This window comes from Trachurus japonicus, chromosome 7 (assembly GCF_045865225.1).
Source record: "Trachurus japonicus isolate A0001 chromosome 7, Traja_1.0".
Lineage (NCBI taxonomy): Eukaryota > Metazoa > Chordata > Actinopteri > Carangiformes > Carangidae > Trachurus > Trachurus japonicus.
Genome location: NC_140913.1, coordinates 5,746,792 through 5,774,037, shown reverse-complemented (window position 1 = coordinate 5,774,037; position 27,246 = coordinate 5,746,792). Strand labels below are relative to the sequence as shown.

Below are 27,246 nucleotides of genomic sequence, written 5' to 3'. Positions count from 1 at the left end.
CAACCTTTATACATGTCTGCTACGTGTGCAAATGTCTGTGTAAAAAACTTCTTTATTCTTTATTTTTCTTAAATTAATTGTGTGTGTGTTTCATAAATATTTCAAATTTCATCTTACACGTCACTTTCAGCACAAATTATCTGCAGTGTTTCTAGGAAGCCCTTCACGTCTCCGTGGGCACTTGAACGCAGCAGCGAGAGGTCGTCAGTACGCACGCGCAGCAGAGTTAAAGCAGAGAGGTGGCGCCAAGTGGAGAAGACATGTTGTCAAACCCGAGCAGGTCCGACAGTGGAGGAGTCAATACAATTTACTGCGACAGAAGCTGTTAGCGTTGAATGTTGAACCTATAGTCTAGACGAGCTGGACAGTTTAAAGTCTGACGGTCAACTCAGCGTGTCGTGTGTCTAACACCGCGTTAGTTCATGTTGCTGCCGGTGTGAGCGAGGAGAGACAATGCCGTCACTTACCCTGCATGGAGTGACAGTGAACTTTCCTTTTCCTCCATATGACTGTCAGAAAGACTACATGAACAAAGTGATAGAGTGTCTGCAGAAGGTAAGTAGGATGAAACTGAGGCCACCTGGGCCGCCGCGATAGTGTCTCAGTGCGCAGTTGTATAAACAATGATGTAACTTCATTGTAAGTGAACGCAGCATCATCGTTTACAGTCTCCTGTGTGGTATATAAGTGGGTAAATCTCTGTGTCTGCTTCCACCACAGCGCAGCACCCCCCCGGTTCGTGAATAATCAACAGCTGTTTGGTGGATTTACAGTTGCTGAATTATGAGTTAGGGAAACATCCTGTTCCTTGAGAGTGTGCATGTGTGTTGGTCTCTTCCAGAAGGTGAATGGGGTGCTGGAGAGTCCCACAGGCACTGGCAAAACCCTGTGCCTGCTGTGTGCCACCTTGGCCTGGAGGGAGTACTTCAAGGACGACATCTCTGCCCGCAAGATAGCAATGATGGGCGGGGAGCAGATGTTACCCAAGACACAGCTGGCATCCTGGGGCACGACTGCTACGGATGGTGACACACCAAGTAGGTTTACATCACCTGGGAACAAAGTGCAGCTTAAAGCTTTAAGCCTGTGGAGAGTTTTTAAAGCTCATTTTGATAATTGAGGGTTTTAAAAAACTCTCATAATCTTTTTTTTCTCTAACTCTAACCAAGTCTTTTAAACAATCAACCTTTTTATTTTGTGCACTGTAATGTCTGACTGAAGCCTTAATGACACTCGCAAAAGAATACATTTTAAGTGTGTTTTTGAACTACAGAAACAGCTTCATGCAAATCCACTAAAGATGTTACCGTGTGTTCTCATTGTGTTGCAGTGTACTACACTGATGTCCCCAAGATCATATATGCATCCAGGACACACTCTCAGCTCGCACAGGTTATCAATGAGTTAAAGAACACCTCATACAGGTAAACCATGTTATCTATTCAAATGCAAGAGTCAGTGCCTGTCATAATATACGTGGTAATGGGCTTTAGAAGCACAGAGGGTGAAGGGTCTTGACCACAACAAGTTCTCTGAGATGGTAAATCCCAGGAGCCTAAATCTGTTCACCCGCTGCTCGTCAGCTACACTGATAGACGGAGATGTGTGCCCCCGGGGTTTGTTTAGCCTTGATGTCACTCTGGGCCTAGAGGCTGTAGATGATTGAATCTTAAAAGACAAATTAAATTGGATATTAATATTATTTTGATGGAGGAGAGACTCTGAAGGTTCTTCCTCTTTTTCATGAGAATAAAGAGAGGGACCGACAAGCCCGTACGACGTGAACCAAATATATAGAATTATATGTTATTAGAAGTCAGTATTGTCGTACCATTGCTGTCATGACTTTTAAAGGGATAGTTCAACATTTTGGCAAATTGGCCCATTGCCATAATCCCTATAGTTTTAGGAGAAGGTTCGTTATCTTTAATTGTCGGTACAAGCTATTTTTAGAACAGTGGAGCAGAGCCGCAAGCTGCTCAGAGCTACGCTACGGAGGCTAATGGGATTTCTTTCCCCTCATCAAACTCATTAAATACACAATCCAATAACTCCAAAACGCTCTGGTGGACAAGTTGTGACCTGCACATTCACCACGCTATGAGATAATAACGGAACGTTACGAGACAGAGTTGTTTTAGAGGGAAATGCAGAGACTGCTTGCCAAAAACTGCCCCCGACAGTCAAACAGACAATTAAAGGTAACGAACCTACTTCTAAAACAATTGGGATTATGGCAATGGGCCAATTTGCTAAAATATTGAACTATCCCTTTAAGGACAAAATTACCTTTCTAACCCTGCTTTAAAAAAACAAAAACCTGTTGGTGAATCATGAGAAACTTTCAATGTGACAGAGGCAGAGAGTGTCAGTGTCTGGTTCTGCTTGTGGGGAAACCTAAAATCAAATACCACACCATGTTTGAAGAATTGTTTTTATGCATGATGAAGGTATGTTGTTATCTCTACCATATGTCACTGTTACCTTGATGTCTGTGTGCGATTCAGGCCTAAGGTGTGTGTGCTGGGGTCAAGGGAGCAGCTGTGCATCCACCCGGAAGTGATGCGTCAGGAAAGCAACCACGTCAAGGTAAAGAAATTAAACAATTTGTTCATGCTGTGAATTTCCAGCAGGAAGTCACTGTGTCAGATAAATTGTCTTAAAGATGCAGATACACTCTGAATGGTAGTTTAGACAGACATATTTTTGATATGAACCACTGGGTTTATGTGGATTTACTGATTCTACAGCCTGGACTGATCGCTGTCCTTTAAAGGGATAGTTCAACATTTTGGCAAATTTGCCCATTGCCATAATCCCTATAGTCATAGGGGTAGGTTCATTACCTGTAATTATCGGGGAATGTTGTTTTGAGATCAGCGGGGCAGCTGTTTAGCGAACACAATGGAGGTGAACAGTACAGGTCCCTTGTCCCTCATCAAATACACAATCCAACAACTCCAAAACGCTCTCGTCAACAAGATGTGACCTGCACATTCACCACGCTATGAAATAATCATGTAACATGTAACATTATGATACATGAAGCAAATACTCAGAAGTACTTGCACTTTTGAAATCACTCTGCCCAGCAATCGTGTCTGGAATGTAGATCCGGCTGCATTTACCTTGAAAACAACTCTGTCTTGTAATGTTACATTATTATTTCATAGCGTGGTGAATGTGCAGGTCACAACTTGTCAACGAGAGTGTTTTGGATTTGTTGGATTGTGTATTTGGTGAGTTTGATGAAGGACAGGGGACCTGAACCATTCACTTCCATTGTGTTGACTGAGCAGCCCACGTCTCTGCCCCGCTGATCTCAAAACAACATGCACCGATAATTAAAGGTAATGAACCTACTCCTATGACTGTAGGGATTATGGCAATAGGTTAATTTGCCAAAATGTTGAACTATCCCTTTAATTGTCATACGGACTATGTGTCTGAAGTAAAGAATTATAATAGCCATGAGGCCGGTAGCAAACCAACTCTAAAACACACTATACAGACAAGTTAAAATGCTGAACTATCCCTTTAACGAAACAGCAGATAAGACACAAAAAGGTTTTTCTGGTAGTGAAATTGTAACGCTGGTGCTAAACTAATCTTTTCCATAATTTTCTGTCGTCAGGTCCATATGTGCAGGAGTAAAGTTTCCACCAGGTCATGTCACTTCTATAATAATGTTGAAGGTAATGATTTAGTGTGTGAAAGAGCAGTTAAACAGCTTATATCGCATTTCAACAATGTCATAACAACCCCTGTTACAGGCTTTAATGTGTTTAATGTTGTCTTTTCTTTAGAGAAGAGCACTGACAGAGACTTGGTGAACTCCATCCTTGATGTGGAAGACTTGGTCAAATATGGCAACAAACAGAAGTGGGTTTTATTAACTCTTTGACTGCCAGCCATTCTCACAGCAGCTTCCTCCAGCTTGCCAGGCATTTTCCAGCTTTTTGACTGATTTCCGTAGACCCACCATATATTATGTACTGTTACTACATACACATTCAACCCATCAAAGGAAAGATTAGGGTCTCTACTTTCCAGCAAAAAAACCTGTTTGTTTCTATCTTGTTCCAGTCTTGTGAAATTGGTGGTTGAATATAGGTTACTTTAGCCCAAAATGCCATTTTGGCACCAAAATCTTGAGAAAAAGAGGTTTTTGTGTCGGCCGTCATTTTCAGGTTTACTAGTACAATTTGCTCCATTATATTTTGCTTTAGTGATGCCTCAACATCTGTACAGTTGTTCTCTTGTAAACAACAACTAAATCAACACTGACAAATGACTTTTGATGACAAAAGACAAAACATTTAGCTACTGACACACACTACTCCAGCCTTTTTTCTTTCTTTTCTTTGAGTTACAACTTTTTCTTTCCTTTTTTTTTAGTGTGTGTGCGTACGTGACGTGTGCGTGCGTGTGTGTGTGCGCGTGCGTGTGCGGATCAGTTCGACAGGTTTTTGTAGCCGAAACACGGCGCTTTACTGGGCGTTCACACCAAAAGCGACCGGAGCGACCGCGGCGACCAGCTGCCATTCATTTTCAATGTACACTGGCGACGAGGAGCGACCGGCGGCGGGAGCGACGCCATGGGAGCGACGCGACGCGAGCGATGAAAGTTGGGAGAGATTGAACTTTATGCAAATGAGCAGCGGCGCGACCGCGGCGACAGCCAATAGCGGACTGGGATTCTCACAGCCGGAGAAATTGAGAGAGCCTGAATGGACACATCTGCAGCACAGCTTGAAAGTCCTGCCCCTTTGGTCGCTTGGTGCAAGGGCCTGCTAGAGCTGACAAGCGACGCGATAGGAGCGGCCAGGGCGACTACAGGCGATTTAATCGCTTTCGGTGTGAACGCACAGTTAGATCAGATCCAGCTTCCTCTGGTCAGCAGGCAGCGGTCTCACTCACTCACTCTCTCTGTCTCACACACACACATCTACACACACACACACACACACACACACACACACACACAGCCTACAGCTCTGGCTGACGTGCCCCCTGAACCCACAGCCACAGACAGTCCATGCACGCTCACAACAGACACTCCCACCATCTTTAGCTCTCGTCACGTTCGCCGGCGCCGTCCGCTCCTCATCCACACTAGATCGCGGGATTTTCAAGCTGCTATCTGAGTGATTTCTCGCAAAATCTGGCGACTTTCCAAACGCTCTTGACGACTAACGACGAGCGATCGACGGGGTTGTTGTTACTAACGTTTGTGCTTTGTATCACGGAGCTGCACGGAGCTTCGATGAGCTGCCGAGCCGCCATGAGCCCCGCCGCCGCCCCCTAAGCTCTCACCGGCGGCCAGAGTGTCACGGAGCGGCGCCGCTGCAGTCAGACACCCGCCCCGCTCCGTGAGGGGGGGAAAAACACGCTATATTTTTTATATCTCTCAATCCAAATGTGTTTTTCTGGACTTTATTTTGATGATACAAGTCTGATCTTCACAGAGGAGTAGGGCAAGACATTCAACATGGCGTTGCCATTAAAAAAACGCTAAGACGAGTTATCTCGTCTTTGGCAGACTACGCTTGGATTCGCTAAGACGAGATAACTCGTCTTTGGCAGTGAAAGAGTTAAAGACGGTTTAGAAACAAGAGTCAGTTTCCTCTATTTGGGCTTCTGGGGCACTGCCACGCCCCTTTAGGAGACAAGCAGCAGGTCTTGAGTCTATTGACTCCAATGGGAGAAGTGGACATGAGTTTATGAGATTATGGTCGATTCTTACGCCCCATAGTCACTGAGGTGCATACTGGAGTCATTTTTCACAAGCCACATCTCTTCTGAACATTTTGACATGAAAATGGTGAAATTCAGATGAACAAATCAGGAGCAAATTAACTTTGCTATGCAACTAAGGAGAATTTTATGGAACTATTTTTCCAGTCAGTCTGAAGCTTTGAGAGAAGACTCTATATTCTAGGTTTAGTTTATTAGTCCTATCCCTTCATCAGCAGTGGACAGACTTGTGATGTATTTGTATTACTTTCTACGTAATTATTCCACCCTTCAAATAGGATGTCCCTCATGTATGCAGCATCAGATGAAAAGAAACTTTACACATTATGTATTTGTGTGTTTCCTGCCAATATGGCACGATATTCTAGCAGTGATTGATGCCATCTGTCCCACGCAGTCACCAACACGCTCCCTGATGTTGTTTCAATGGGGTCTGGTCTTTATGTTTTCCGTTCTTTTTAAACTTAAATCAAATTGAAGACAACAGGAACATTGTTCGTTTTATTTAGATTTTACATTTATTTCCAGGGAAAATAAAATGTGTCTTTGTTGAAACATTTTCCTCCAGGGTCTGTCCTTACTACCTCTCCCGTTCCTTGAAGCAGCAGGCAGATGTCATCTTTATGCCATACAACTACCTGCTGGATCCCAAGGTAAGCTGTCCTGGATCAGAAACTGTCCCTGGATCACACACATGTAGTTGAATAAACTACGTAACGGTCACATCAGTTAGCAAAGTGGTTAAATAAACACTGATATTGATTAGCTACAGCAGATGCTTTTACTGTTGTATTGCATATTGCAGCTTTATTTAAATATTAATATCTATGAACCAGTGTATCCATTGTGCTTATAGTCCAGATCAGTTTCTCACCGTCTTTTCTCTTCCTGTCTCCCTCTTTGTGTCACAGAGCCGCAGGGCGCACAACATCGAGCTGAAAGGAGCGGTGGTCATTTTTGATGAAGCTCATAATGTGGTGAGACTCTGTGGATGTTATCATTTATGAATAAGCTTAAAGGGATACTTCACCCAAAATCAATAATTCACCAATCATCTACTCACCGTCATGCCAAGGAAGGGTTTGGAGAACTTTCAGAGTCATCAAAACGCTTTAGGAGTTCCAGGGGGGGTCCGGCTGGAAACAGATTTTCATATAATGGCGGCGGATAGAGTTCACTTTTGAATCGTCCAAAACACACACTATGAAACATCCAAATACCTCCATGCTGCTCGTCTGTATTGACGCGTCCTGAAGCCGCCACATGAAAAAGTTGTTAGGAAAAATTAATTTGATCTCTGTTTTTAGCCTTGTTGTAGTAGTAGCTCCCAGTGGCTCTGTTGATGATTTGCTGCGAGATGTTCGTCATTGTAAACAATTGGATGTGTGATGTGAACACGAAAGAAGTAGCTACTACTACAACAAGGCTAAAAACAGAGATCAAATTAACTCTGAATAACACTGAAAGTTCTCCAAACCCTTCCTTGGCATGACGATGAGTAGACAATTGGTGAATTATCGACTTTGGGTGAAGTATCCCTTTAAGTTGCTTTGTCCCTTCTTGTCATTGAGCTTGAACAGAGATAAACACTTTGCCTAAATATACATCCTCACCTGATGTTATGATGGTGGCGGTGGTGGACAGTGGACAAAGCCGGTGGACATGTTGCTCTAAAAGAACAGATGTTCAACTGGTCTGAGATCTGTGACATGACATACAGTGATTAATTTTACTCAGCTGCAGACTCTTGAAAACCTGATATGACCCACAGACTTTTCCGTGGAGTTCTCAGATTATCCAACCGGACGATGTTTCTGTTCCCTGCAGGAAAAGACGTGTGAAGAGTCGACGTCTTTTGACCTGACTCCCTATGACCTGGCCTCGGCCATCAGCGCTGTGGACCGGCTGCTGGTGGAACAAGTCAGCAAGGAAGTCTCTGAGGACTCCAACGTAGAGTCCTTCAGCTCTGGTCTGTTGACTGATTGACTAAAGACACTGATATCAATACAGAGTGTGGCAGTTAGTAATGGCTGGTGATATTTTTTCTGTTTCAGATCTAAAACTAGACATAACGTCCGTTGGTAAAATCAAACGTAAGTATTCTTTAGAGCATCAGTTGGCCTCATTTTAGTGCCTCCCCTGTTTTCTGGTGAAGTGGATTCATCATTGTTCCATGTCCGCTCTGACAGAGATTCTGCTGGACCTGGAAGCTGCCATCGATTCCTACGAACTACCTGGTGACAAAGGCATCACTAAACCTGGAATGTGAGTGACAGTGGTGCGAGATGGAGAGGAGATTACAACAGTTTGACTCTGCTAACAGCTTCAAGTACAGCAATGTCTGAATCAGCCTTTCTGTCCCTCTGATCTGTGCATTTCCACATCTCACAATTGAAATTACATGTTACATCAAGTAAAAACAGGGAAAGCTCTACATCAAATGCATGTTTTGCAGAGAAATTAAAGAGCGTAAGACCATAGTTTTAGTCAAGAGGGTGCAGTAGGATTCAAATGATACTTTTTATGGTGACATTAAATCACTTTTTTTACACAGTTGTGCAACAGACTCCTGGGTGTGAGACCAGCTGCTTTAGACTGTGCAACAAACCAGGGAAAAACGATAACAAAAGGAAAATGGAAACAAAATTGACAAAAAGAGAGAAAAACATAATAATGATTAGGTTTGCGAAATGAGAATATGATTGCAATTACCTTTTTTTATATATCACTTTAAAGGGACAACGAGAAGTTTCTATTTGATTATAAAAAAGTCTCATATTAATGTGGATGAATCTACGTTACCCACACTTGTTAATGGGCCCATTTTCGATAAATATATCGTTTTGTCTCTATCGTTATTTTGTTATTATTAGTGGTGGCGGAAATGCTGGTTGAGCCGACCAGCATTTCCTTACTTTCGGTTTCGTGGCAAGTCATGAGAATAACGCCGCCGAATCACCGTTTATGGTCGGAACTACGACGGTATGTGATCGTCTTCGAACCTCTGACTTTCATTCTTGATGAATGAAAACATGAGTCTGTCTTGCGCCGGTCAAAGAATTTCACGGTGCGCGCGGAGGCTCATAAATGTAGTGTGAAAACGCTTCGCTTTTCCAAAACTCCTCGTTGTCCCTTTTAATAGAAAGAAAATATAAAATTGGCATCGGTACCAAATGTGAATGCTGTCTTATATCTGGAGAAAATAATTTTTAGGCTGGAGCTCCTTGTAGCACCACAATAATTCATTTATAATGATTTGTTGTGACACATTTTTACCTTTTTTAAAAAACAGAACAACACCTACAATTTGAACATCAGACTTGGCTTAACTGTGATTTTGATTGTATTTTGATTAATTGTTCAGCTCTAACATGAGTTTTGAAATGTTTTCTCTCCACCTCAGCTTCATCTATGAGCTGCTAGAGAGAGCTTCCCTAAACTACAGCAGTAAGACGATGGTCCAAGAGGCTCTGGAGCAGATCAGCGGACACCTGGCAGGACGTCAGTATGAGCTCTTCATGTTAATGTTCATGAAACAACAAGTCACTGAATGTACAGTGGCAATGCAAAAGTTTGGGCACCCCTGGTCAAACTTTCTGTTAATGTGAACAGTTCAGCAAGTGGAAGATGAAATGATCTCAAAAAGGCAGAAAGTTACAGATGACACATTCCCTTAACATTTTAAACTATATTTAAAGAAATATATTTTCATCTTTTACATTTTCAAAATGACAGGAAAGGAAAAGGACCCACAGCAAAGGTTAAATAGTAAATAATCTTGTCTGATACCTTGGTCAAATGATCAGTATTCACTATAAAACTGAAAACAAAAATAATACACTGATAATGCTTTGCAAAAGAGTTTCTCATGTTTAACTTTCTGCCTTTTGGAGATAATTTCATCCTCCCCTTGCAGGGACTTGTCTGCTGGGTTCATCACACAGATAAAACCAGATGTGCAGGTTCATACAATTAACTAAGGAGCTGTGTTTCTCAACAGAGCCAGGAATATTCCAGAACACAAGTGGACTGGAGAAGCTGACAAACATCATACAGGTATGATCTGGTATCAGGGTGTAGCTAGCACAGCTTATCAGGAAGCAGCCAGGTTTAAGTTCATACACACACACACACACACACACCTGAGAGTTAGTGACTGAATCTGACAACCTGCACCGCCTCACACACATGCTGGGTGATACACTGTTGTTTCCTCACAGAACCACAAAGCTCTGTTTTCATTAGATTGATATCATCTGGTCATTTCACTGCATTTGTCATGTTTTTTTTATTGTTTATTGGCTTTTTATATATACATGAACTGTAATCGTGGTCGTCTCTTGTCTTGCAGCTGGTGTTTTGTGGGGACGCGTCATCAGAGAAGGAGAAACAGCAGCAGATGATTTCCAACACGGCTCATTTTAAGGTGTGTGTCCATCAGAAGCCCATGAACAGCTGTATGGAAGTAAAGGAGTGCCTCCACACACTTGTCATGTGTCTGAATGACGACATCAGCTCTTGTCTTTCATCTGTCTGGCTCAGGTTCACATCCACAGAGACACCAGCCACAGGAAAAAACAGAATACCGACATGTGGGTTTCGTCCTCATCAAAGAAACAAGGTGATGATACTTTGTGTCGGCTTTGTGTGAATTTTTGGGGGTGTTGTCGGTTCATACAGAGTTGTAAGTGTGAGAGGAGGAGTGCTGTTTTCTGCAGTAACCTCTCTTTAACCGATTTTGAAAAGTTCTGTGTGTCTCCTCCTGTGAGTAAACCTGCTCAAATAGCTCTTGTGTGTTTTCTTGGCGCCTTGTAGGAAACATACTGAGTTACTGGTGCTTCTCTCCCGGCTTCAGCATGCAGGAGCTGAAGAATCAAGGCGTCCGCTCCATCATCCTGACCAGCGGGACACTCTCACCTCTGTCCTCATTCACCTCTGAGATGAGGATGTAAGTTACTTCAGACCTGCCGATCCTCACAACTTGTTTTACACAAGAGACACCGTAAAGAGACAGTGCATATAATTTGCAAACACATCAAAGTGCATTTAGGGTTTAGTGTAGTATACAAATGAGTGTGAGCTCCTGTTCTGGTGATGTCTGTCATGTTGATTGATACTGATTCAAACTCAATTTCATTTATTATTCGTTCCAATCCTAGGATTGGAAAGGAGCAGGATGAAGAAAACTTTTAATACCTGCTCCTTTCTTAAAACAAAATAACACAGAATGATGAAATGCCAATTTACAACCAACAATATACAAAGAAAATAGAAAATAAAATCCACAGCCAATATCTTCCATCACAACATGTTTCTATATAAACTCCCCACCTTTTTCTTATAAAGCCTGTTAAATTGAAAAACATTTGAACAACTTTTCTCTATGACTGGTAATGAATACCAAAGCTTAACACCCACCACAGAAATGCACATTTCTTTTACGTAACTTGGTCCTTGCCATTTCATATTCAAAATTAAATTTCCTTCTATGGCTGACATCTTGTGAAACTAAAACAGAATACTTCTGCAAATTTGCAGGTAATTTTTTGCTTTGTATACAATCAGTCTGAGCTTCCGAAGCCCGACTTAAATAATCCATGTGAGTGCTCTCTGAATTCTTCTTAGTGCCCTTTTCTTTAATAAAAAACAACGGCTTTGTGCGACTTACATAGGTATTAACTCATATTTTGATGCAGTAACTCGTATATGGCATAATAAGTGAACAATACAAAATCCTCATTGCTTTATAATCTAATATAGCCTATGTCTTGCTTTACTTAGAACAGGAATAGGAATCAATATCTTGTTTTGTATGTAAGCAATATGTGATTTCCATGTTAGCTTTCCAGTTACTGTAAGCAATCCTTTTGTTAGCTACTGCTGTTGTTAGCATTTTTAGCTAATACCAGCCAATATCAACACACACGCGACAGTTTGGACGTAAAAGCAACATAACAACATGTCTACAAGTAGAAGTTGCACAATTCTGTCAGTATGACCAATTTAATTACTGAATATGACCAGCTGGCTGATAAAGAGTGAAACATTCAGTTTTTATTTGCTGTTGATGCATAGAGCAGGCATGTTGGATTGTTAACTTGAGGTAAAGTTCCCCTGAGTTGGAGTTCTGACTTCAGGGGCCGTTTCTGATGACGTGTCCAACTGGGAACTTGGAAAATCTGACCTCCAAGTCATAATGGAACGCACCATTAGCTGCACCTGAGGAAACATCTGTCCATCCATCAGCCTTATTGCCGATCTACACAGGGTCTCAGGGGGCTGGAGGGTGAGGGCAGGGTCACTGTCCGTCACAGCTCTGACACAACAACATCACACAATGTGTTTGCTGGCAATTTAGAGTCCCCCATTTAACATAGCGTGCATGTCTGTGGACTGTGGGAATCGAACCCAGAACCTCACTGCGAGGTGACGGCGCTAAACGCTGTACCACCATGCCGTCCCCACCTGAAGAGAAACTGTATCACGCTTTACCAGAGCCATCATGTTGTATGAAGAGCAGCCGAACGTCGTTGTTGATCACGCTTGTGTGTCGTCCTCGTTTTCGCTGCAGAGAGTTCCCGGTGTGTCTTGAGAACGGTCATGTGATCGACCGGGACCAGATCTTCGTCAGCGTCGTTGACCGCGGTCCAGACAAAGTTCATTTAAGTTCAGCGTTTGATAGAAGGTGAGTTTCCTGTTCTAGACAAGATCCTAATTGTGTTTCTGTCACATGATACTTAATGATACCAGCACAACTTTGTTCCTTCCAAATTCCATCTTTATTTGATAAAAGCCTTAGATGTGATAGTTCAACATTTTGGCAAATTGCCCCATTGCCATAATTCCTATAGTCATATACCTATTTACCCATTTACCTAATTGTCGGTGCAAGCTATTTTTAGAACGGCGGGGCAGAGCCGCGAGCTGCTCAGAGCAACGCTACGGAGGCTAATGGGATTTCTTGGTTTCTCTCATCAAACTCATCAAATACACAATCCAACAACTCCAAAACGTGAACGTTACAAGTTACGTTATGTTACGTTTTCGTGGGTAAATTCATGCAAAACCGCTGATGCGTGCTTCCTGCCGGGGCAGTTTTTCGGCAAGCAATCTCTGCATTTGCCTCAACAACAACTCTGTTTCATAACGTTCCATTTGCCAAAATGCTGAACTATACCTTTAAAACTGATCAACTCTGACAATGACTTGTGATGCAAATAAAACATCTAATGCTTCCCTATGTGACAGGTTTCTTCCTGAGAACATGAGCTCTTTAGGCAACACTGTTGGTGAGAATGACAAGCACTGATGCAAGCATGATTATTTTTTGTAGATCAATGAGTAACAGACCATTACGTGATTGTTGTTGTGATCATCTCATGAATGTGTCTCATGTGTTCCCTCCTCAGCCAACCTGAGCCGTGTGGTTCCTCACGGTCTCCTGGTGTTTTTTCCCTCGTTCCCTTTAATGGAAAAAACCTTGGACTTCTGGAGAGTAGGTGGAAACATATTACTGTATTATGTTATAAATCTGTACATATGTTTATATTAGTAGTTCCAGACGATGATCTCTGTGTGGTGTCTCATCAGGCTAATGGACATGCAGAACGTATCGACAACGTGAAGCCCATGTTTGTCGAACCTAAGGGAAAAGGCACCTTTAATGAGGTGAGTGTGTGTTTTTTTAATATACTTGTATATTTGACTGTAAAACCTCCCCTGTGGCAATTTACAGGTTGCCACTAGATGTCACATCGGCTGTAGATATCAGGTTATTCACACAGGGAGGAGAAAAACCAGTCCTGAGTCCAGCTGGAGCTCTGGAGCAGCTCGTAGTGTTTTCCGTGGCTAGCTGGCATATCTGTTTTAATCCAATTGCTCTTGTCCCATGCTGCTATGTAAATACTTTTAGTTTTATTTTTGTACTAAGCCTATTTTTTATTCATTATATTTAAACAATATCACACTCGAGGGAGCGCTTTTGTGCTGAATATCAGCACTGGTGTGATTCGGTCATAGGCACAAAGCCGCAGGCCGAGAGCCGCAGCTACTTTGTATCATTTACATTTATCTGAATGTTTCCATTTATTGTGCGACCACTGAAATAAGAGACTGTTAATAGATGTTTTGGTGGCATGATGATGAGTCAACAGCTCGATCAGACAGCACGTTGCTCCATCGTTTCCAGCTCTGCATAGATGGTCTCCAGTAACGTTTTAGCCAGCTTTCAGACCTGCGAAACAAGTTTTTGTTTTGTTTATGTTCTGCAACACATTATCTATGGTTCAAAATTGACATCGTAGTTTGTGTCTGTTTATATAAAGCATCTCACCTATGCCCACTCACTGCCATGATCTCCTTCGCCTCAAGTCCTGCATCAGACAGTTTCTGTATGGTAGTGGCTCTCAGGCTGCGGTTGGTGTAATACCTGTGTGTCCCTGCCTCCTTGCACATCCTGGGAAACACCTGTGCCAGCTGTTTTACTCCGAGGGGAACGGTAGTATACCAGAAACTGTCTGTCTCCACTGTTACCCTCCTCGGCTGCAGATACAGGGCATTTGCACCAGGTGTAAGTTTCTTTAGATGCTACTGGGCAGAGCGCATTTCCTCGCTCCTTATACACAGCACCCCTCCGGTTTTCTCGGTCTCTCTCCAGTGGGTCTTTATGATTTTTGTTTCTTCGTTGAATGTCATGGTGAAATATTTTCCTCATCCAGGATGAATGAGTCAGGTTTAAGATCCCGATTCCCCTCTTTGCTCCTGCGTCCAAAGTGCAACTGAATATCATACCATCATACCATATCATCAGCGCTGCAGAATATTTTAAGATGCGCTGGTCTTCAGGTGTTGTTCTGTCCTTCTCTGCCCTTCTTATCTCTTTGACGACTCCTTCGAAAACATTGTTAGCTGGTATAATCTCTGGGTCCTGCATTAAATTCCATGAATGGTTAACCGGCGGTTCGTTGATATAATGATTTAATCCAGCCTGAAGTCCAAGGTAGCTGCTGATGCTGTAGAGCTCCCCTTTAGTTGTCTGGATCGATCCATAAAACTGCCTCAACACTGTGTTCAGCTCGGTCTTCATAGATTCATCCAGGTCTGAAGGCAGTTCAGAGCCCAGGCTGTCTGCCTTACAGTGTTAGCTTCATTTTTGCTCTTCTCTAATTTGTTGAGGTCAGCTGATGTCATATGAGCACACCTGGTTTGTGCTGATGTATCCAGGCCTCTTTCCTTCCCTTCGTCCTTCTCTGAGTCTGATGACCATTCATAATTTAGATCAAATGTTATTTGTGGAAATATGTCCATCTTTGCAGTGCAAAGTTTGCCCCAAATCAAAGATAGTTAACAACTGATGTAACGGTTATTAGAACGCCTATACAGTGGAGTGATAATGTCTGTGAAAAGTCCCAGTGCTGTTATACTCTATCCACCTTTTTCCGAACGTCAAAAACATAAGCCGGTTTTGCTCTTCCGGTGGAATTTTATGTTTACGTTTCCATGGTTTTGGTAGTCGCCGTAAATGCATGGATTTTTTTTTTTTTTTCAATGAAAATCTGTAAAACGCATGGATCATCTTGCCAACTTTTAACAATGGATATCACACAAATTGACATCCATGTTAAAAGCCAGCGTTAATAGATCCATGCATTTACCGCAACTATGACGACTGAAAACCATGGAAATGTAAACGAACAATTCCACCGGAAATGCAAAACCAGCTTCCGGTTTTGACCATAGATGACGTTCGGAAACTTCTGGATATCAGCACTCATGGAATGTCTCTTGTCCAATCAAATTACTCGGTCGGAACTAACTGTTGTATAATGTATTGTATTCATTTTCTTATCTATTATTGAAACAGAATTTCGTTCTGTTTTTACACTGAATAGTGAACATATACTGAATGATAACACAATGCTGTCTAAGCCAAGTCCAGACCAGTGTTGGCTCCATGGTCGGGCTGTGAGAGAGGTCCAGCCTTTGACTCATCCACTGGGGACTGTGGTCACATAGACCGACGCTGATGGAGCCAGTGAAAACTTTTAATGCTTTATGGATGTTTGGATGCGCTGGTCTTATTTCTTTCATTTGTTGGAGGCCTTTTTAGACAAATGTTTTTTTTGTTCTTCAATGGAGGACATTCGCCCGAATGTTGTTACTCTCAACTCAACACTGTGCACCGTGCTGTGCCATCTCACCTGCGGGTGATGTCTTTGTAAACGTGGGAAGGACCAGTGAGCTAACAGGAGGGAGACCTGTGCAGAGGAGAGAGAAACTCAGATGACGACAGACGGAGAGAGGAGCAGTGACTTTGTTTGTGCTGCTGTGCCCAGGACGTCATGACTAAACTATGTATTTCTAGAGAAAACAGCTGCTAGGAAGCGTTAAAGGTCTGAGAGTGTTTCATGAGCTGCATGTGGTGTGAGTTGGTCACAGTACAGAGGAAGAGTGTGACAACAACTTATCTTTTCTGTTTGTTCTTAGGTTATTGATGGATATTACAACAAAGTCAATGATCCAGCGTCTAAAGGAGGAACTTTCTTTGCAGTGTGTCGAGGGAAGGTGAGTTGATCATGTGTCCATAGAGTCTAGGATAATCCTAAAATGTGCTTTTTTTTCCACACAGGTACACTCGGTCCGCTGAGTCAAGGATACCGCGTTCAGTTTGTATTAGTTATGGTGCATTTCTTCTAAATGTGTGCATGTGTCAGGCCAGCGAGGGTCTGGATTTTGCTGACACCTTTGGTCGGGGCGTCGTCATCACTGGCCTTCCCTTCCCTCCGAAGATGGATCCTCGAGTCATTCTGAAGATGCAGTTCCTGGATGAGATGAGCCGAAAGAAAGTTCCTGGGGTGAAGGTGAAGAGACCTGCTCACCGAGGTTTACTGAAAAGGCTGATGAGGTTTTAGTGGCTTAGTCTTTTTCATAACTGTGTGTGTGTGTGTGTGTGTGTGTGTGCAGTACCTGTCTGGACAGCAGTGGTACAGACAGCAGGCGTTCAGAGCTGTGAACCAGGCCATCGGTAGAGTCATTCGCCATAGGGAGGACTATGGAGCCATCTTCCTGTGTGATCAGAGGTCTGACATGGAATTGAATAGAAGTAGACCACACAGGAGTTTTAAGAAACAATGGTTCTACTTAACAGCGACGAAAGTGACTCAAATGAAATGGTGTGTGTTTGTGTGTCTCCCGCAGGTTTAAGAGCTCCGACGCCCGGGCTCAGCTTCCATCGTGGGTCAGGCCTTATGTTCGTCAGTATGATGGATTTGGGAATATGATCCGGGACGCCTCTCAGTTCTTCAGGGTGGCACAGAAGCTGGTGGGTCTTCTCACACACGGATCATGAAGATGATCAATGATTGAGAGGCACAAGACTGAACAGGAGGTCGTATATACTGTAAATTCTCCAACAGAAGCCGAACTGACCCGGCTTATATCAGAGACAGGCGTCTATATGAGACAGGTTTTTAGAGTGAGAACAGAAGGAAAGAGCCTGTCCAGAACATGGTTTAAATGGCACCCATTAAACAACTTCTAAATGAATCTGAATTTTTTGGCCGGATATAGGCTCCGGCTCTTTCCTTGAGTCAGTCTGAGTTCTCAACAGGCCGGGAAAACATACAAATATCTCGGGTCAGGTCGGACCACAGGCTTCCCTTTTTTTTGGGGCCAACCGGGAACGGATTTTATTTCTCAAACCTGAAGCCAGACCCGGCCCGTTACAGGAGACCAGCGTCTATTTGAGAATTTATGGTATCTATCACAGCACTATCACTATCACACAAATTAGTAAATGTATGGACTGAATCAACACATTTGACTAATAATGAGTGATAATGGGGTTTTCAATAGCCATCATTTTTTTCAGTCTAATAAAATGCAGTGCACTTATTTTGAATAAAAAAATAGTACTGGGCATGTTGGAGCTGATGGTTCAGCTCATACTGACTGTGTGGTTGTGTGGCTGCACCAGAGGCCTGTGGTGGAGAAGAAGGCGGCTGCAGAGAGCTGTGGGACAGTGAGTTTACCAGACTCAGTCGGGTCCTCGGGCTTCGCCTCCTGCTCATCCTCCCAGAGCTCCGTCACCCAGAAGGCCAAGGCGTTGGACACCCACCTTCCCAGCCTGAAGAGGAGGAGGCTCAGTGAGTGTGAATATGAGGGAGGTGTGGTGAATTCAATGTCTCAAAAAGGCCTTTCAAATTTGGCATCAACGTTCACCGGTGGTTAGATTTTGATGGTCAAAGGTTAAAGGTCAAGGTCACAGTGGCCTCACAAAACCCAATTTTGCCCCTGTGATACATTAAGTCTACAACTCCTTGAGAGATAAAGCATTGCACAAATATTCAATTTGACTCGAGTTGGGTTTTAAAGGACAATTCCAGGCGAATTCAACTCGGGGGTGTATTTTCATATCATTTTAGATCTAAAAGAATGAATCTGAAGATTTTCAGTTTAATCGCTCCTGTTTTGCGGTAGCTGCGTCTGTCCCTGCATCGCCACGGCAGCAATGAATGGGAGTGGATGTAAGTTCCGCTGTTTAGGCTGTTTCCATCCCTCAAAGCCGCAATTTTTTTCCACAGACAGCGTCAGATGGCTACTCAAACATGCACCGAGAAGTTTATTTACTTCAAGCAAGCCGACATGTTTGTAAAACTAGATCTAATTCAAAGTCTCCCGGAGTCTCGCGCGAGACCCAGTTGCCGTGCGCGGTGTGTTCACATGCAGTGGGAAAAGCTACCGTTTCTGTCATAAACACAGGAATATCAACTCTTTACTTGCTTCAAGTAAAAAAAACTTCTCGGTGCATGTTTGAGTAGCCACCTGACGCTGTCTGTGGAAAAAAATGTACACTTCAAGCAAGTAAAGAGTTGATATTCCTGTGTTTATGACACAAGCGGTAGCTCCTACTGCGCCTGAATACACCAGCACTGCAACTTAGGGCTCGCGCGAGACTCCGGGAGACTTTGAATTAGATCTAGTTTTACAAACATGTCGGCTTGCTTGAAGTAAATAAACTTCTCGGTGCATGTTTGAGTCGCCATCTGACGCTGTCTGTGGAAAAAAATTGCGGCTTTGAGGGCTGTAAACAGCCTAAACAGCGGAACTTACATCCACTCCCATTCATTGCTGCCGTGGCGATGCAGGGACAGACGCAGCTACCGCAAAACAGGAGCAATTAAACTGAAAATCTTCAGATTCATTCTTTTAGACCTAAAATGATATGAAAATACACCCCCGAGTTGAATTCGCCTGGAATTGTCCTTTAAGAACTCTTTTGATCGTTGCATAATCACGCGATTTCATAGTTCTCTGTCCACTTGTCATACATATTATACTACAGACACTATCATACGTCTTTTACTGACTCATTCTCTTTTTTCCGGCTATGCAGACACTTTTTTTTTTTTAATGCTGCTGGGTTTTAAAAATTACGCTTTCAGGGATTTCTCTCTGCGTCACATCCCACTTTGAGTGTGACCAATAAGCACAGAGGTAAACCTCAAGCCCCACCTAGGAGTTTTTCGTGGCCGAATAAGTACCTACCCCCAGGCAGGGACTCGTTTGGCCCCTGTAAAAGTTCCTGGAGACGGCCCTAAGGATGAATTCTTTAAAATTCAATGGTCAAAGTTCAAAGTTCAGTGTGATGTCACAAAACCCTTTTTATGTGATTCTGGATATTAAAATGATATAACCTAAGACTAGTCAGAATAGCAGATGGAAACAACCTTACAGCAGTAATTCTAGTTACCTTGTCCGGTCTGTGTTCTCAGATGGGCCCACTGGAGCCAATGGGATGGCCAGGATCTGCATCGAGTACGAGTGTGAGGTGCAGGAGAGCCACAGGAAACCGGCCAACCTGCTGGATGCTCTGGAACTAGGCGACCATCCCGGAGGAGAGGACAGTGATGCTCTTGTAGGAGAAGAGAAGGTACAAAAAGATGACTTCCGCTTTACAAAATAAAACTTTAGATAAAACTTTTCATTATAAAATGTACACAAATGTGTACAAATTAACAAAATACAAATCATATCGCTAAGTGCATATGAAAAATATGAAAAATAAAGGCAATAAAGCCAAGTTACGTAGATAAAGTGCATATGCTAAATAAGAAAAAGAAAAATAGTGACAAAATTCCGATCATAAAGCAGTGAAGTAGATAATGTGCATATGAAAAATAGTATAAGATAAACTGCAGTAATCAGATTCCGATCATTAAGCACAGTAAAATAAGTGCAAAATTATAAAGAAAAAAATACAATAAACATTATCAATAGAATCACAAGTGCTAATAGGACATGTTGTAGAAGCTATAAAAGCTAAAAAACCAGACCAAATAGGTGAGCCACAGAACATGTAATTAAAACCCGACGATGTATGAATAATAAAAAAAATTATTTAAAAAAAGAAGAGAAGGTAGCCTGTCCTCTGAGAGACACGTTGGTCCGTCCTGTATGAGATGAAACGTTTACAGTGGTCATTCTGTCGTGCTGTTGAGTGGAGTTTATGGTTCATTACATGTTTACAAATTCTTTCATATCCAGGAGGACGACAGTAGTTCTTATTTATCCAATGATCTGCTTTCTTTTGAAGGCAAGCCGTTTGTCCACGCTGTCTCTTCAGTACGACAAGAGGATGGACGATGAGCTGCGAGGAGGAAAACGTAAAATCAAACTGGTCCACGAGCAGGTACGTGTCTCTCTGAACAGCACCAGGTTTGTGCGGTCCAGTTGTCTTTATTTTAGTTTTGATTCTCCACCTCCAGGAGAGGAGGCAGCTGCAGCTGAAGCCACAGTCTCACAGTCTGAACTCATATCCGTGTGGCTGCTGTAGATCTTTACACTGAGTTACACTGTCTCTGTGCGTTTCATGGCCGAAGAAAACCAGCCTGTCCGACGACACGTCCGAGGAGGGGAAGGCGAGCAGAGCCAAGACGTTCCTAGCAGAGATGAAGAAGTCGCTGAGCCAGATCAACTTCCAGCAGGTCATCCAGGCTCTGCAGACCTACAAGAAGACCGACAACCTGGACCTCCTGCTGACCGAGACGGCCGTCCTGGTGGAGGACAGTAACACTCACAGTCTGCTCCGCGGTGAGTCCACCCACACATTCACACACTGAGCTACACACTGTGGTGACCCGTAAACAGCGTGTCCTCGGAACTGCTGCGAACCAGTTGCAGCCATATTTTGAATGTGCTGAAAACTTTAAAGTAGAAAAAATAAAATCAAAAACACACAATCCCTGCAGTGCAAAAAGGAGAAGGCAAAAAACATTTTTTAATTACTATAGCTGTGTTGTTTAAATAGAAGTTCAACCTTCTACTGACTGTGTCAGTCTATCGAATCAAAGAAAAATAAACAAAAGAAGAAGGGGCTACTGCAGACCACACATTAAAACATCTGAAGAATATTTCAGTCCAGATCCACGTGTCTCATTCTGTCTCATAGCTGTTCGGTTCAGAATATTATTTATTATTTAAGAGACTTTAAATTTGCTTATTTTTCATTTCATTAATTTCGTTGCTGCAGTTGCTCCATATATCGAATCCTTTGGTGGTGACACAAGGATACCGTATTTTGCATTTGTCCTTACCAGGTTTTTTTGGACACACATACTGTTCTCCTCTCAAGTTAAAAGAATAAAAAAAGAAGGGGTCGGTTCAGTTTAGGGCCTGTAAACATGACCTGAGTCTTTCCTAAAGTCTAAAGAGGTCTTTTGTATTTTGGTAGTTCCCTATAATCTAATCTGTAGGCTATAGCTAGAGTTAATTTGAGTCATATGTAAAGTCTGCTTGTTTTTCCTAGAGCCGTCACTGTGTGTGTGTGTGTGTGTGTGTGTGTGTGTGTGTGTGTGTGTGTGTGTGTGTGTGTGTGTGCCTGTCTGTCTTTTGACATTGCGTGTGTGTCCGTCCCTGTGGTGAAGGTTTCTACCAGTTTGTTCGTCCGCATCACAAGAAGAGGTTTGATGAGAGATGCGAGGAGCTGACTGGACAGGGCTGCGGATACAAACCCGATCACTCGCTGGCTAAGGACGAGAAGAAAGCGCTGCTGCTGCAGGCTGGTAGGAGACGCTCACCTCCACCCAACACTGCACTCTCCTTTGATTATTGACATGGTTTTTATTTCACCTCATATATTCATCATTTAGTCCATAACATTATTAATTACCCCATCAAGTTTCCTGGTGACAGGTGGTCTGATTGTCTTCTTTTGTCCAACCAGTTGTCCAAACCTGAAAGATACTTCGACAGTTCATTTCTTATTAGTAGTGAATGAATCTCGGTGAGAAGCGTGAGAATTTAGGACATCAGTTACAATGAGTTCAGTCCATCATAGTCTGGTCTAAACCAGCTGGTCACAACAGTTTCATCTATTTCCTTTTTTTTTCATTGTGCCATACCTAAAGCAACACACAGCACAAGACATGGAAGACATAACACTGCAACACAACAACCCAAAAAAATTAGAGAGTTAAATAAGAGATAAATTCTGATAAGAGAGAACAAAAAAAGAGAAGAAGAGAATACATAAATAAGTAAAAAAAAAAAAAAAAAAAGATCAATCAATCAATTTTTCCCTTTCCCTTCATTTCCCTTCCCTTTCCCCCCCTTCATCCTCTCCCATCCCACACCCTCTCGTTTCCTCTTGATGGAGGAGCTGACGGACAGAATGAGTGTGTAACTGTGGTGTGTTGTAACTGTGGTGTGTGTGTCTCTCTAAGCCACAGACAGAAAGCCTGCTGTGGCTCTGCCCCCCAGTGGACTGTCCACCAGCGGCCAGCTCAACACACAGCAGCTCAACAAAGGAGGATGCCACTTGAGCCAGCAAGGACTGAGAGAACCCCAGACCCGTAGGACACAGCCTCATCATTACCTTCACCTCCTCCCTGGTGCTCTTCATCAATACACTCAGCACATGTGTTCAGCATGAAATGAGCTCCGCTTCTCTTCTTCTCCCCGCGCCAATCAGGTCCCGCCCCAAAAAACGAGGTCCATACCACTTTCCTGTCAGATGTGAAAAAAGCTCTGGGACCAGAAAAGTCGGCTCAGCTCTTTCAGACCATTCACAACTACAAGAAGACGGACAACTATGAAAACATGGTGACCACGGTGGTGAGCTTGTTCACTGAGAGAGACGAGGACATCAACCTTCTAGTCCGTAAGTTCTTAGTTACAAATAGTAGAAAATTCCCAACTCCAAGTCCTCCCCAGTTTAATCGTATAATATACATGCATTATCTACAGAACCATATTCTAATTGCTTCTGCGTGTGTACATTTATCTGCTTACTTTGTTGTTTCCCTGTTTGTTTTATGATATATTGTACTTGTGTCTTTTTTACATGCATTTCTCTTGTGAAGCACGCTGAGTTGCTTTTTATATGAAATGTACTGTATAAATAAATCTTCTTCTCCTCTTTGTCTTCTTTGTATGTTCACTTACACACTTCTTCCTGGTGGTTTTCCTACTCTTCACTCCATCTTTTTCTTTTCTTCAGGATTTGGCATGTTTATTCGCCCTCAGCATAAGAAGCAGTATACAGAGATGTTGGATGCTCTGACCGGTCAGTCGGCGTCTTCTGCTGCTGCAGCTGCCGCTGTGAGTGAAGACCAGCAAAGACAAGGTGAAGGACAACCCAGTGAACCATAATATAACTGTTTTTGTTTTTTGTGTTTAATATATGACTTGTATGTAGCATAAATCATTCTCATGGAGACCTTTAATCTGTGACCAACCTTTTCAGTGTTGGTCTCTAGATATAAGACTATGACTGTCTCCTTTGGAGCCTGTGAGATGAAGTTTTGGCCTTTTGGTTCATTGCCATAATCCCTATAGTTTTAGGAGTAGGTTCGTTACCTTTAATCGTCGGTGCAAGCTGTTTTTAGAATGGCGGAGCAGAGCCACAAGCTGCTCAGAGCTACACTACTGAGGCTAATGGGATTTCTTGGTTTCCCTCATCAAACTCATGAAATACACAATCCAACAACTCCAAAACGCTCTGGTGGACAAGTTGTGACCCGCACATTCACCACGCTATGAGAATAATAACAGAACGTTACGAGATGGAGTTGTTTTAGAGGTAAATGCAGAGACTGCTGGCTGAAAAACTGCCCCTGACGGGAACGTGCATCAACAGTTTTGCATGAATTTACCTCGAAAACCACTCTGTCTTGTAACGTTCCGTTATTATCTCATAGCGTGGTGAATGTGCAGGTAGCCTCCGTAGCTCTGCGCAGCTCACGGTTCTGCTCCGCCATTCTTCTAAAAATAGCTTGCACCGTCAATTAAAAGAAGCAAACCTACTCCTAAAATTATAGGGATTATGGCAATGGGCCCATTTGCCAAAATGTTGAAATATCCCTTTAACATTTTACTAATCTGTTACCTTTTACAGCTTCATCGTCACCTCCTTTGAGGACACAAAGCAAGATTTCCAGCTTTTTCTCAGGCGGCCAAACAAAGTGAAGCTGAGATGAAGGAAGGAGCTTCAAACAGCTCATGACCGCCGCTGCTGCTGTTAAAGCTGTGAAGAGTCCAGGTGATGGAGTCTGGACTCTGAGGCTGGACCTGTTGTGGTTGTAGACTGAATTGACGAGGCAGAATGAAGTCAATGAAATCGACATTTGTAACTACCGACAACACTTTAGACACTACAACATTACCGCTTCCTGTGTTTTTCTCCTTTGAGATGATGACAGATTTAACATGTGCCTCAGGTCAGTCAGGGGTTTGTCAAGTTGCTGTTAGTAAAGCACAGTGCCTGCTATGTCTTACATCAGTGTCATAAGAAGTGAAAATGTGATATGAAATAATAATGTTTTTATATATTTAAAAAAAAAAAAAGTTTTTACATTTAATTAAAGCTGCTCTGCCCGTTTCTGGAGTCATAGTCTTCCTTCCTCACCTTTTCACACGACAAACCGCTGTTTGAACATTTCACCTCCAGACAGGCTGGCTTTATATTCTCATGATCAATTACAAGCAAAGACTTAACAAAGCAAGGTTTTCTTGAAGTTTGATGTGAGATTAACACAAGATCCCATCAAAAATACAGTACATGTGCATATATATGTACTATATACATATATGAAATAGATGTGTATGTACATTTAGAATACAAGCATGTAAAAAGCAGTGTATATAAAACCTTACAATGATTTTAACATATTGACTCTCATCCATTCCAGACATGTATGTATATATTCTTATATTATATACACATGCTACGTGAACATATCAAGCCTGTCAACATATGTTTATATAAAGTACAGCGTTGTCCAGTAGTCTGAGACAAGAGGTTAGAAGGTGCATTCACGGGTTGACGTGAGGTCGGACTGGTCTATGTGAGACCACCTGAGACCAGAATAGGAAGATGGGAAAACCTTTATTAAAAAAAAAAAATATATATATATATAGGTGTGTAGACCTTTTGTGTACCTTCTTTTAATAACTTGTATTTATTTACATAAATGTATATTGTTATTACATAAGGTCTTGGCATATAAATCCATCCATCACATCCATCCCCCTTTCCCAATATCTTCCATACAAACCTCATGAGTGCTGTCTTTAGGGTCCGGCACTATTGTATAGGAATAATTCTTCTTCTTCTTCTTCTTCTTCTTCTTCTTCTTCTTCTTCTTCTTCTTCTTCTTCTTCTTCTTCTTCTTCTTCTTCTTCTTCTTCTTCTTCTTCTTCTTCTTCTTCTTCTTCTTCTTCTTCTTCTTCCAAGGAAGTCATACTTCCCCAAAGGTTCAGTCCCATGCCAGATTCACTCAACTCCAAGGACATGTGCCCCCCCCCCTCCTAGGGGGGGCACAATAAGCGTTTAAATTTAAAAACTTTAAAAATTCCTACCAAACCAACGGTAGATGTCACCACAATGTAGCCTCAATACTGCTGAAACTTTTGTCCACTTAAACTTATTACAAATTATGAAGTCCATCACTCTGTTTTTTTCAATAACTGTAAAACTTTTAAAATGTATCTCCTCCCACAATTTTTGCTCAATTGTCACCAAACTTGCTACAGAGCATCTCCAGACTGTCCTCCACAAAACTTGTTTCTCGGATTTTTGATTAAGCAAAAATTGAGCCTACAGTGCATGAAAACGTTTGACTGTAAACAGTACTGTAAACATATACCATCAAATTCTTGCTAAATACATTTTCAAACTTCCTGAAAAAAATGACAATATTCTGGAGTCATGGTTGATGAAGTTTAGCAAATATCTAAATTTTAATTCAAAAACTGAATTTTTGAGAACATTTTGAATTCTGCTCTCATGGGAACAACTGCAGCCAATGTGAGAGTGGAATTTTTAAACATCATATTTTCTCTTATGAAGCAAAACACTTATCATTAAAAACAAATCACCAACATTTCCATGCTGTCAAGATGCAATTTATGTATTATCAGATTTTTGTTTAGATGACTGAATTATTGACATTTTGACCATTTCATCACAACAGCTGCCCGGGCACTGGCTCACCTGAGTGGATAAATGAAGCTACACAGCAGGTCTCACTACCAGCTAATTAGCTCAGCGAGTTAAGAGCTGGTTCTTGGTGTCAGAGATTGTGAGTTTGTGACCCAGCGAGGGTGATGATGGTGATGACAGATCAAAATGTCAGATGTCCTCGAGCTATTGTGCTGTCTAAATGCAATTTATGTATTAACAGATTTTTGTTTAGATAACAGAAATCTGCGTTCACAACTGCTGCCCGGACACTGACTCCCTGAGTCTATTTGAGAAGACACACACCATGTCTCACTTCCAGATAATTAGCTCACTGAGTTAAGCGCTGGTTCTTGGTGTCAGAGGTTGTGAGTTCGAGACCCAGCAAGGGTGATGATGATGATGATGACAGATTCAAATGTCCTCAACAGGAAACACAAGACAATTGTCCTAATGGTGGCATCACAGCAAGCTTCTAAATTTAAAAATTCAAATAGCTTGGACTGGACCATCTGCGAAGGCTCCTAACATCTTAGATTGTTTATCTTAGTTTGACAAATACATATCATTATTTTACCTCAAAAACAGATTTTTCTTTTTCTGCCTACACGACAGTGAATGGCTTACTCAATTTGTGAAGCCACTGTTGAACTGTCACTTGTCAATTAGCTCAGTGCGATAGTCACCGGTCTTTGGTGCCCGAGGTTGTGGGTTCGATCTTCAACTGATGCAAATTGGACATTACAAGGTCAACTGTCTTGTCTTCCTATTCTCCTGTTTGTTGCTCAGAATTGCCTAAATTTGCCCAAAAGTAGCCCGGACCCAACCCATCGCTGCACAGCAGCTATAATTTTCTTTCTTTTTTTTTCAATCCAATCTTTATAACAGCATAAAGTACATGTGCAGTTATAATTACACAAACAATACAAATAATTAAACAGGAGCCAGGGGGAGTTTTCAAATAAAGTTATTAAATAATGAGCGCAAATGAAAAGTTTTGTTAACAGTCAGATGTACTTTGGATGTACTGC

At 42.2% G+C, this 27,246-nt stretch overlaps 1 protein-coding gene across 2 annotated transcripts; it reads left to right on the top strand.

The window, feature by feature from the left end:
* Positions 1–225: 225 nt before the first annotated feature.
* On the top strand, positions 226–24,576 carry rtel1 (regulator of telomere elongation helicase 1). 2 transcript variants are annotated; one of them, XM_085780897.1, is made up of 33 exons: positions 226–555; positions 842–1,037; positions 1,331–1,424; positions 2,508–2,589; positions 3,635–3,695; positions 3,807–3,882; positions 6,326–6,410; positions 6,669–6,734; positions 7,585–7,726; positions 7,812–7,850; positions 7,947–8,022; positions 9,161–9,258; positions 9,758–9,813; positions 10,109–10,183; positions 10,300–10,378; positions 10,573–10,705; positions 12,329–12,442; positions 13,006–13,046; positions 13,167–13,252; positions 13,348–13,425; positions 16,243–16,320; positions 16,470–16,616; positions 16,720–16,835; positions 16,954–17,077; positions 17,732–17,900; positions 19,530–19,687; positions 20,351–20,446; positions 20,634–20,847; positions 21,681–21,818; positions 22,479–22,607; positions 22,727–22,915; positions 23,255–23,380; positions 24,152–24,576. In XM_085780897.1, exons 1-33 carry the CDS (start codon positions 454–456, stop codon positions 24,220–24,222), a joined length of 3,534 nt encoding a protein of 1,177 aa, XP_085637023.1. In that variant the 5' UTR covers positions 226–453; the 3' UTR covers positions 24,223–24,576. The 2 variants fall into 2 exon arrangements, with proteins under 2 accessions (XP_085637023.1, XP_085637024.1); XM_085780898.1 differs by having other exon boundaries at positions 20,637–20,847; positions 24,152–24,575.
* Positions 24,577–27,246: the final 2,670 nt, after the last annotated feature.

What these genes read in the sequence shown, in the direction of transcription:
- rtel1 (XM_085780897.1), top strand. Translation starts at nt 454, where the DNA reads ATGCCGTCACTTACCCTGCATGGAGTGACAGTGAACTTTCCTTTTCCT. An exon ending in TACGGATGGTGACACACCAA is followed by an intron (nt 1,038 to 1,330) that starts GTAGGTTTACAT and finishes ATTGTGTTGCAG; the next exon opens with TGTACTACACTGATGTCCCC. An exon ending in GGCATCACTAAACCTGGAAT is followed by an intron (nt 8,023 to 9,160) that starts GTGAGTGACAGT and finishes TCTCCACCTCAG; the next exon opens with CTTCATCTATGAGCTGCTAG.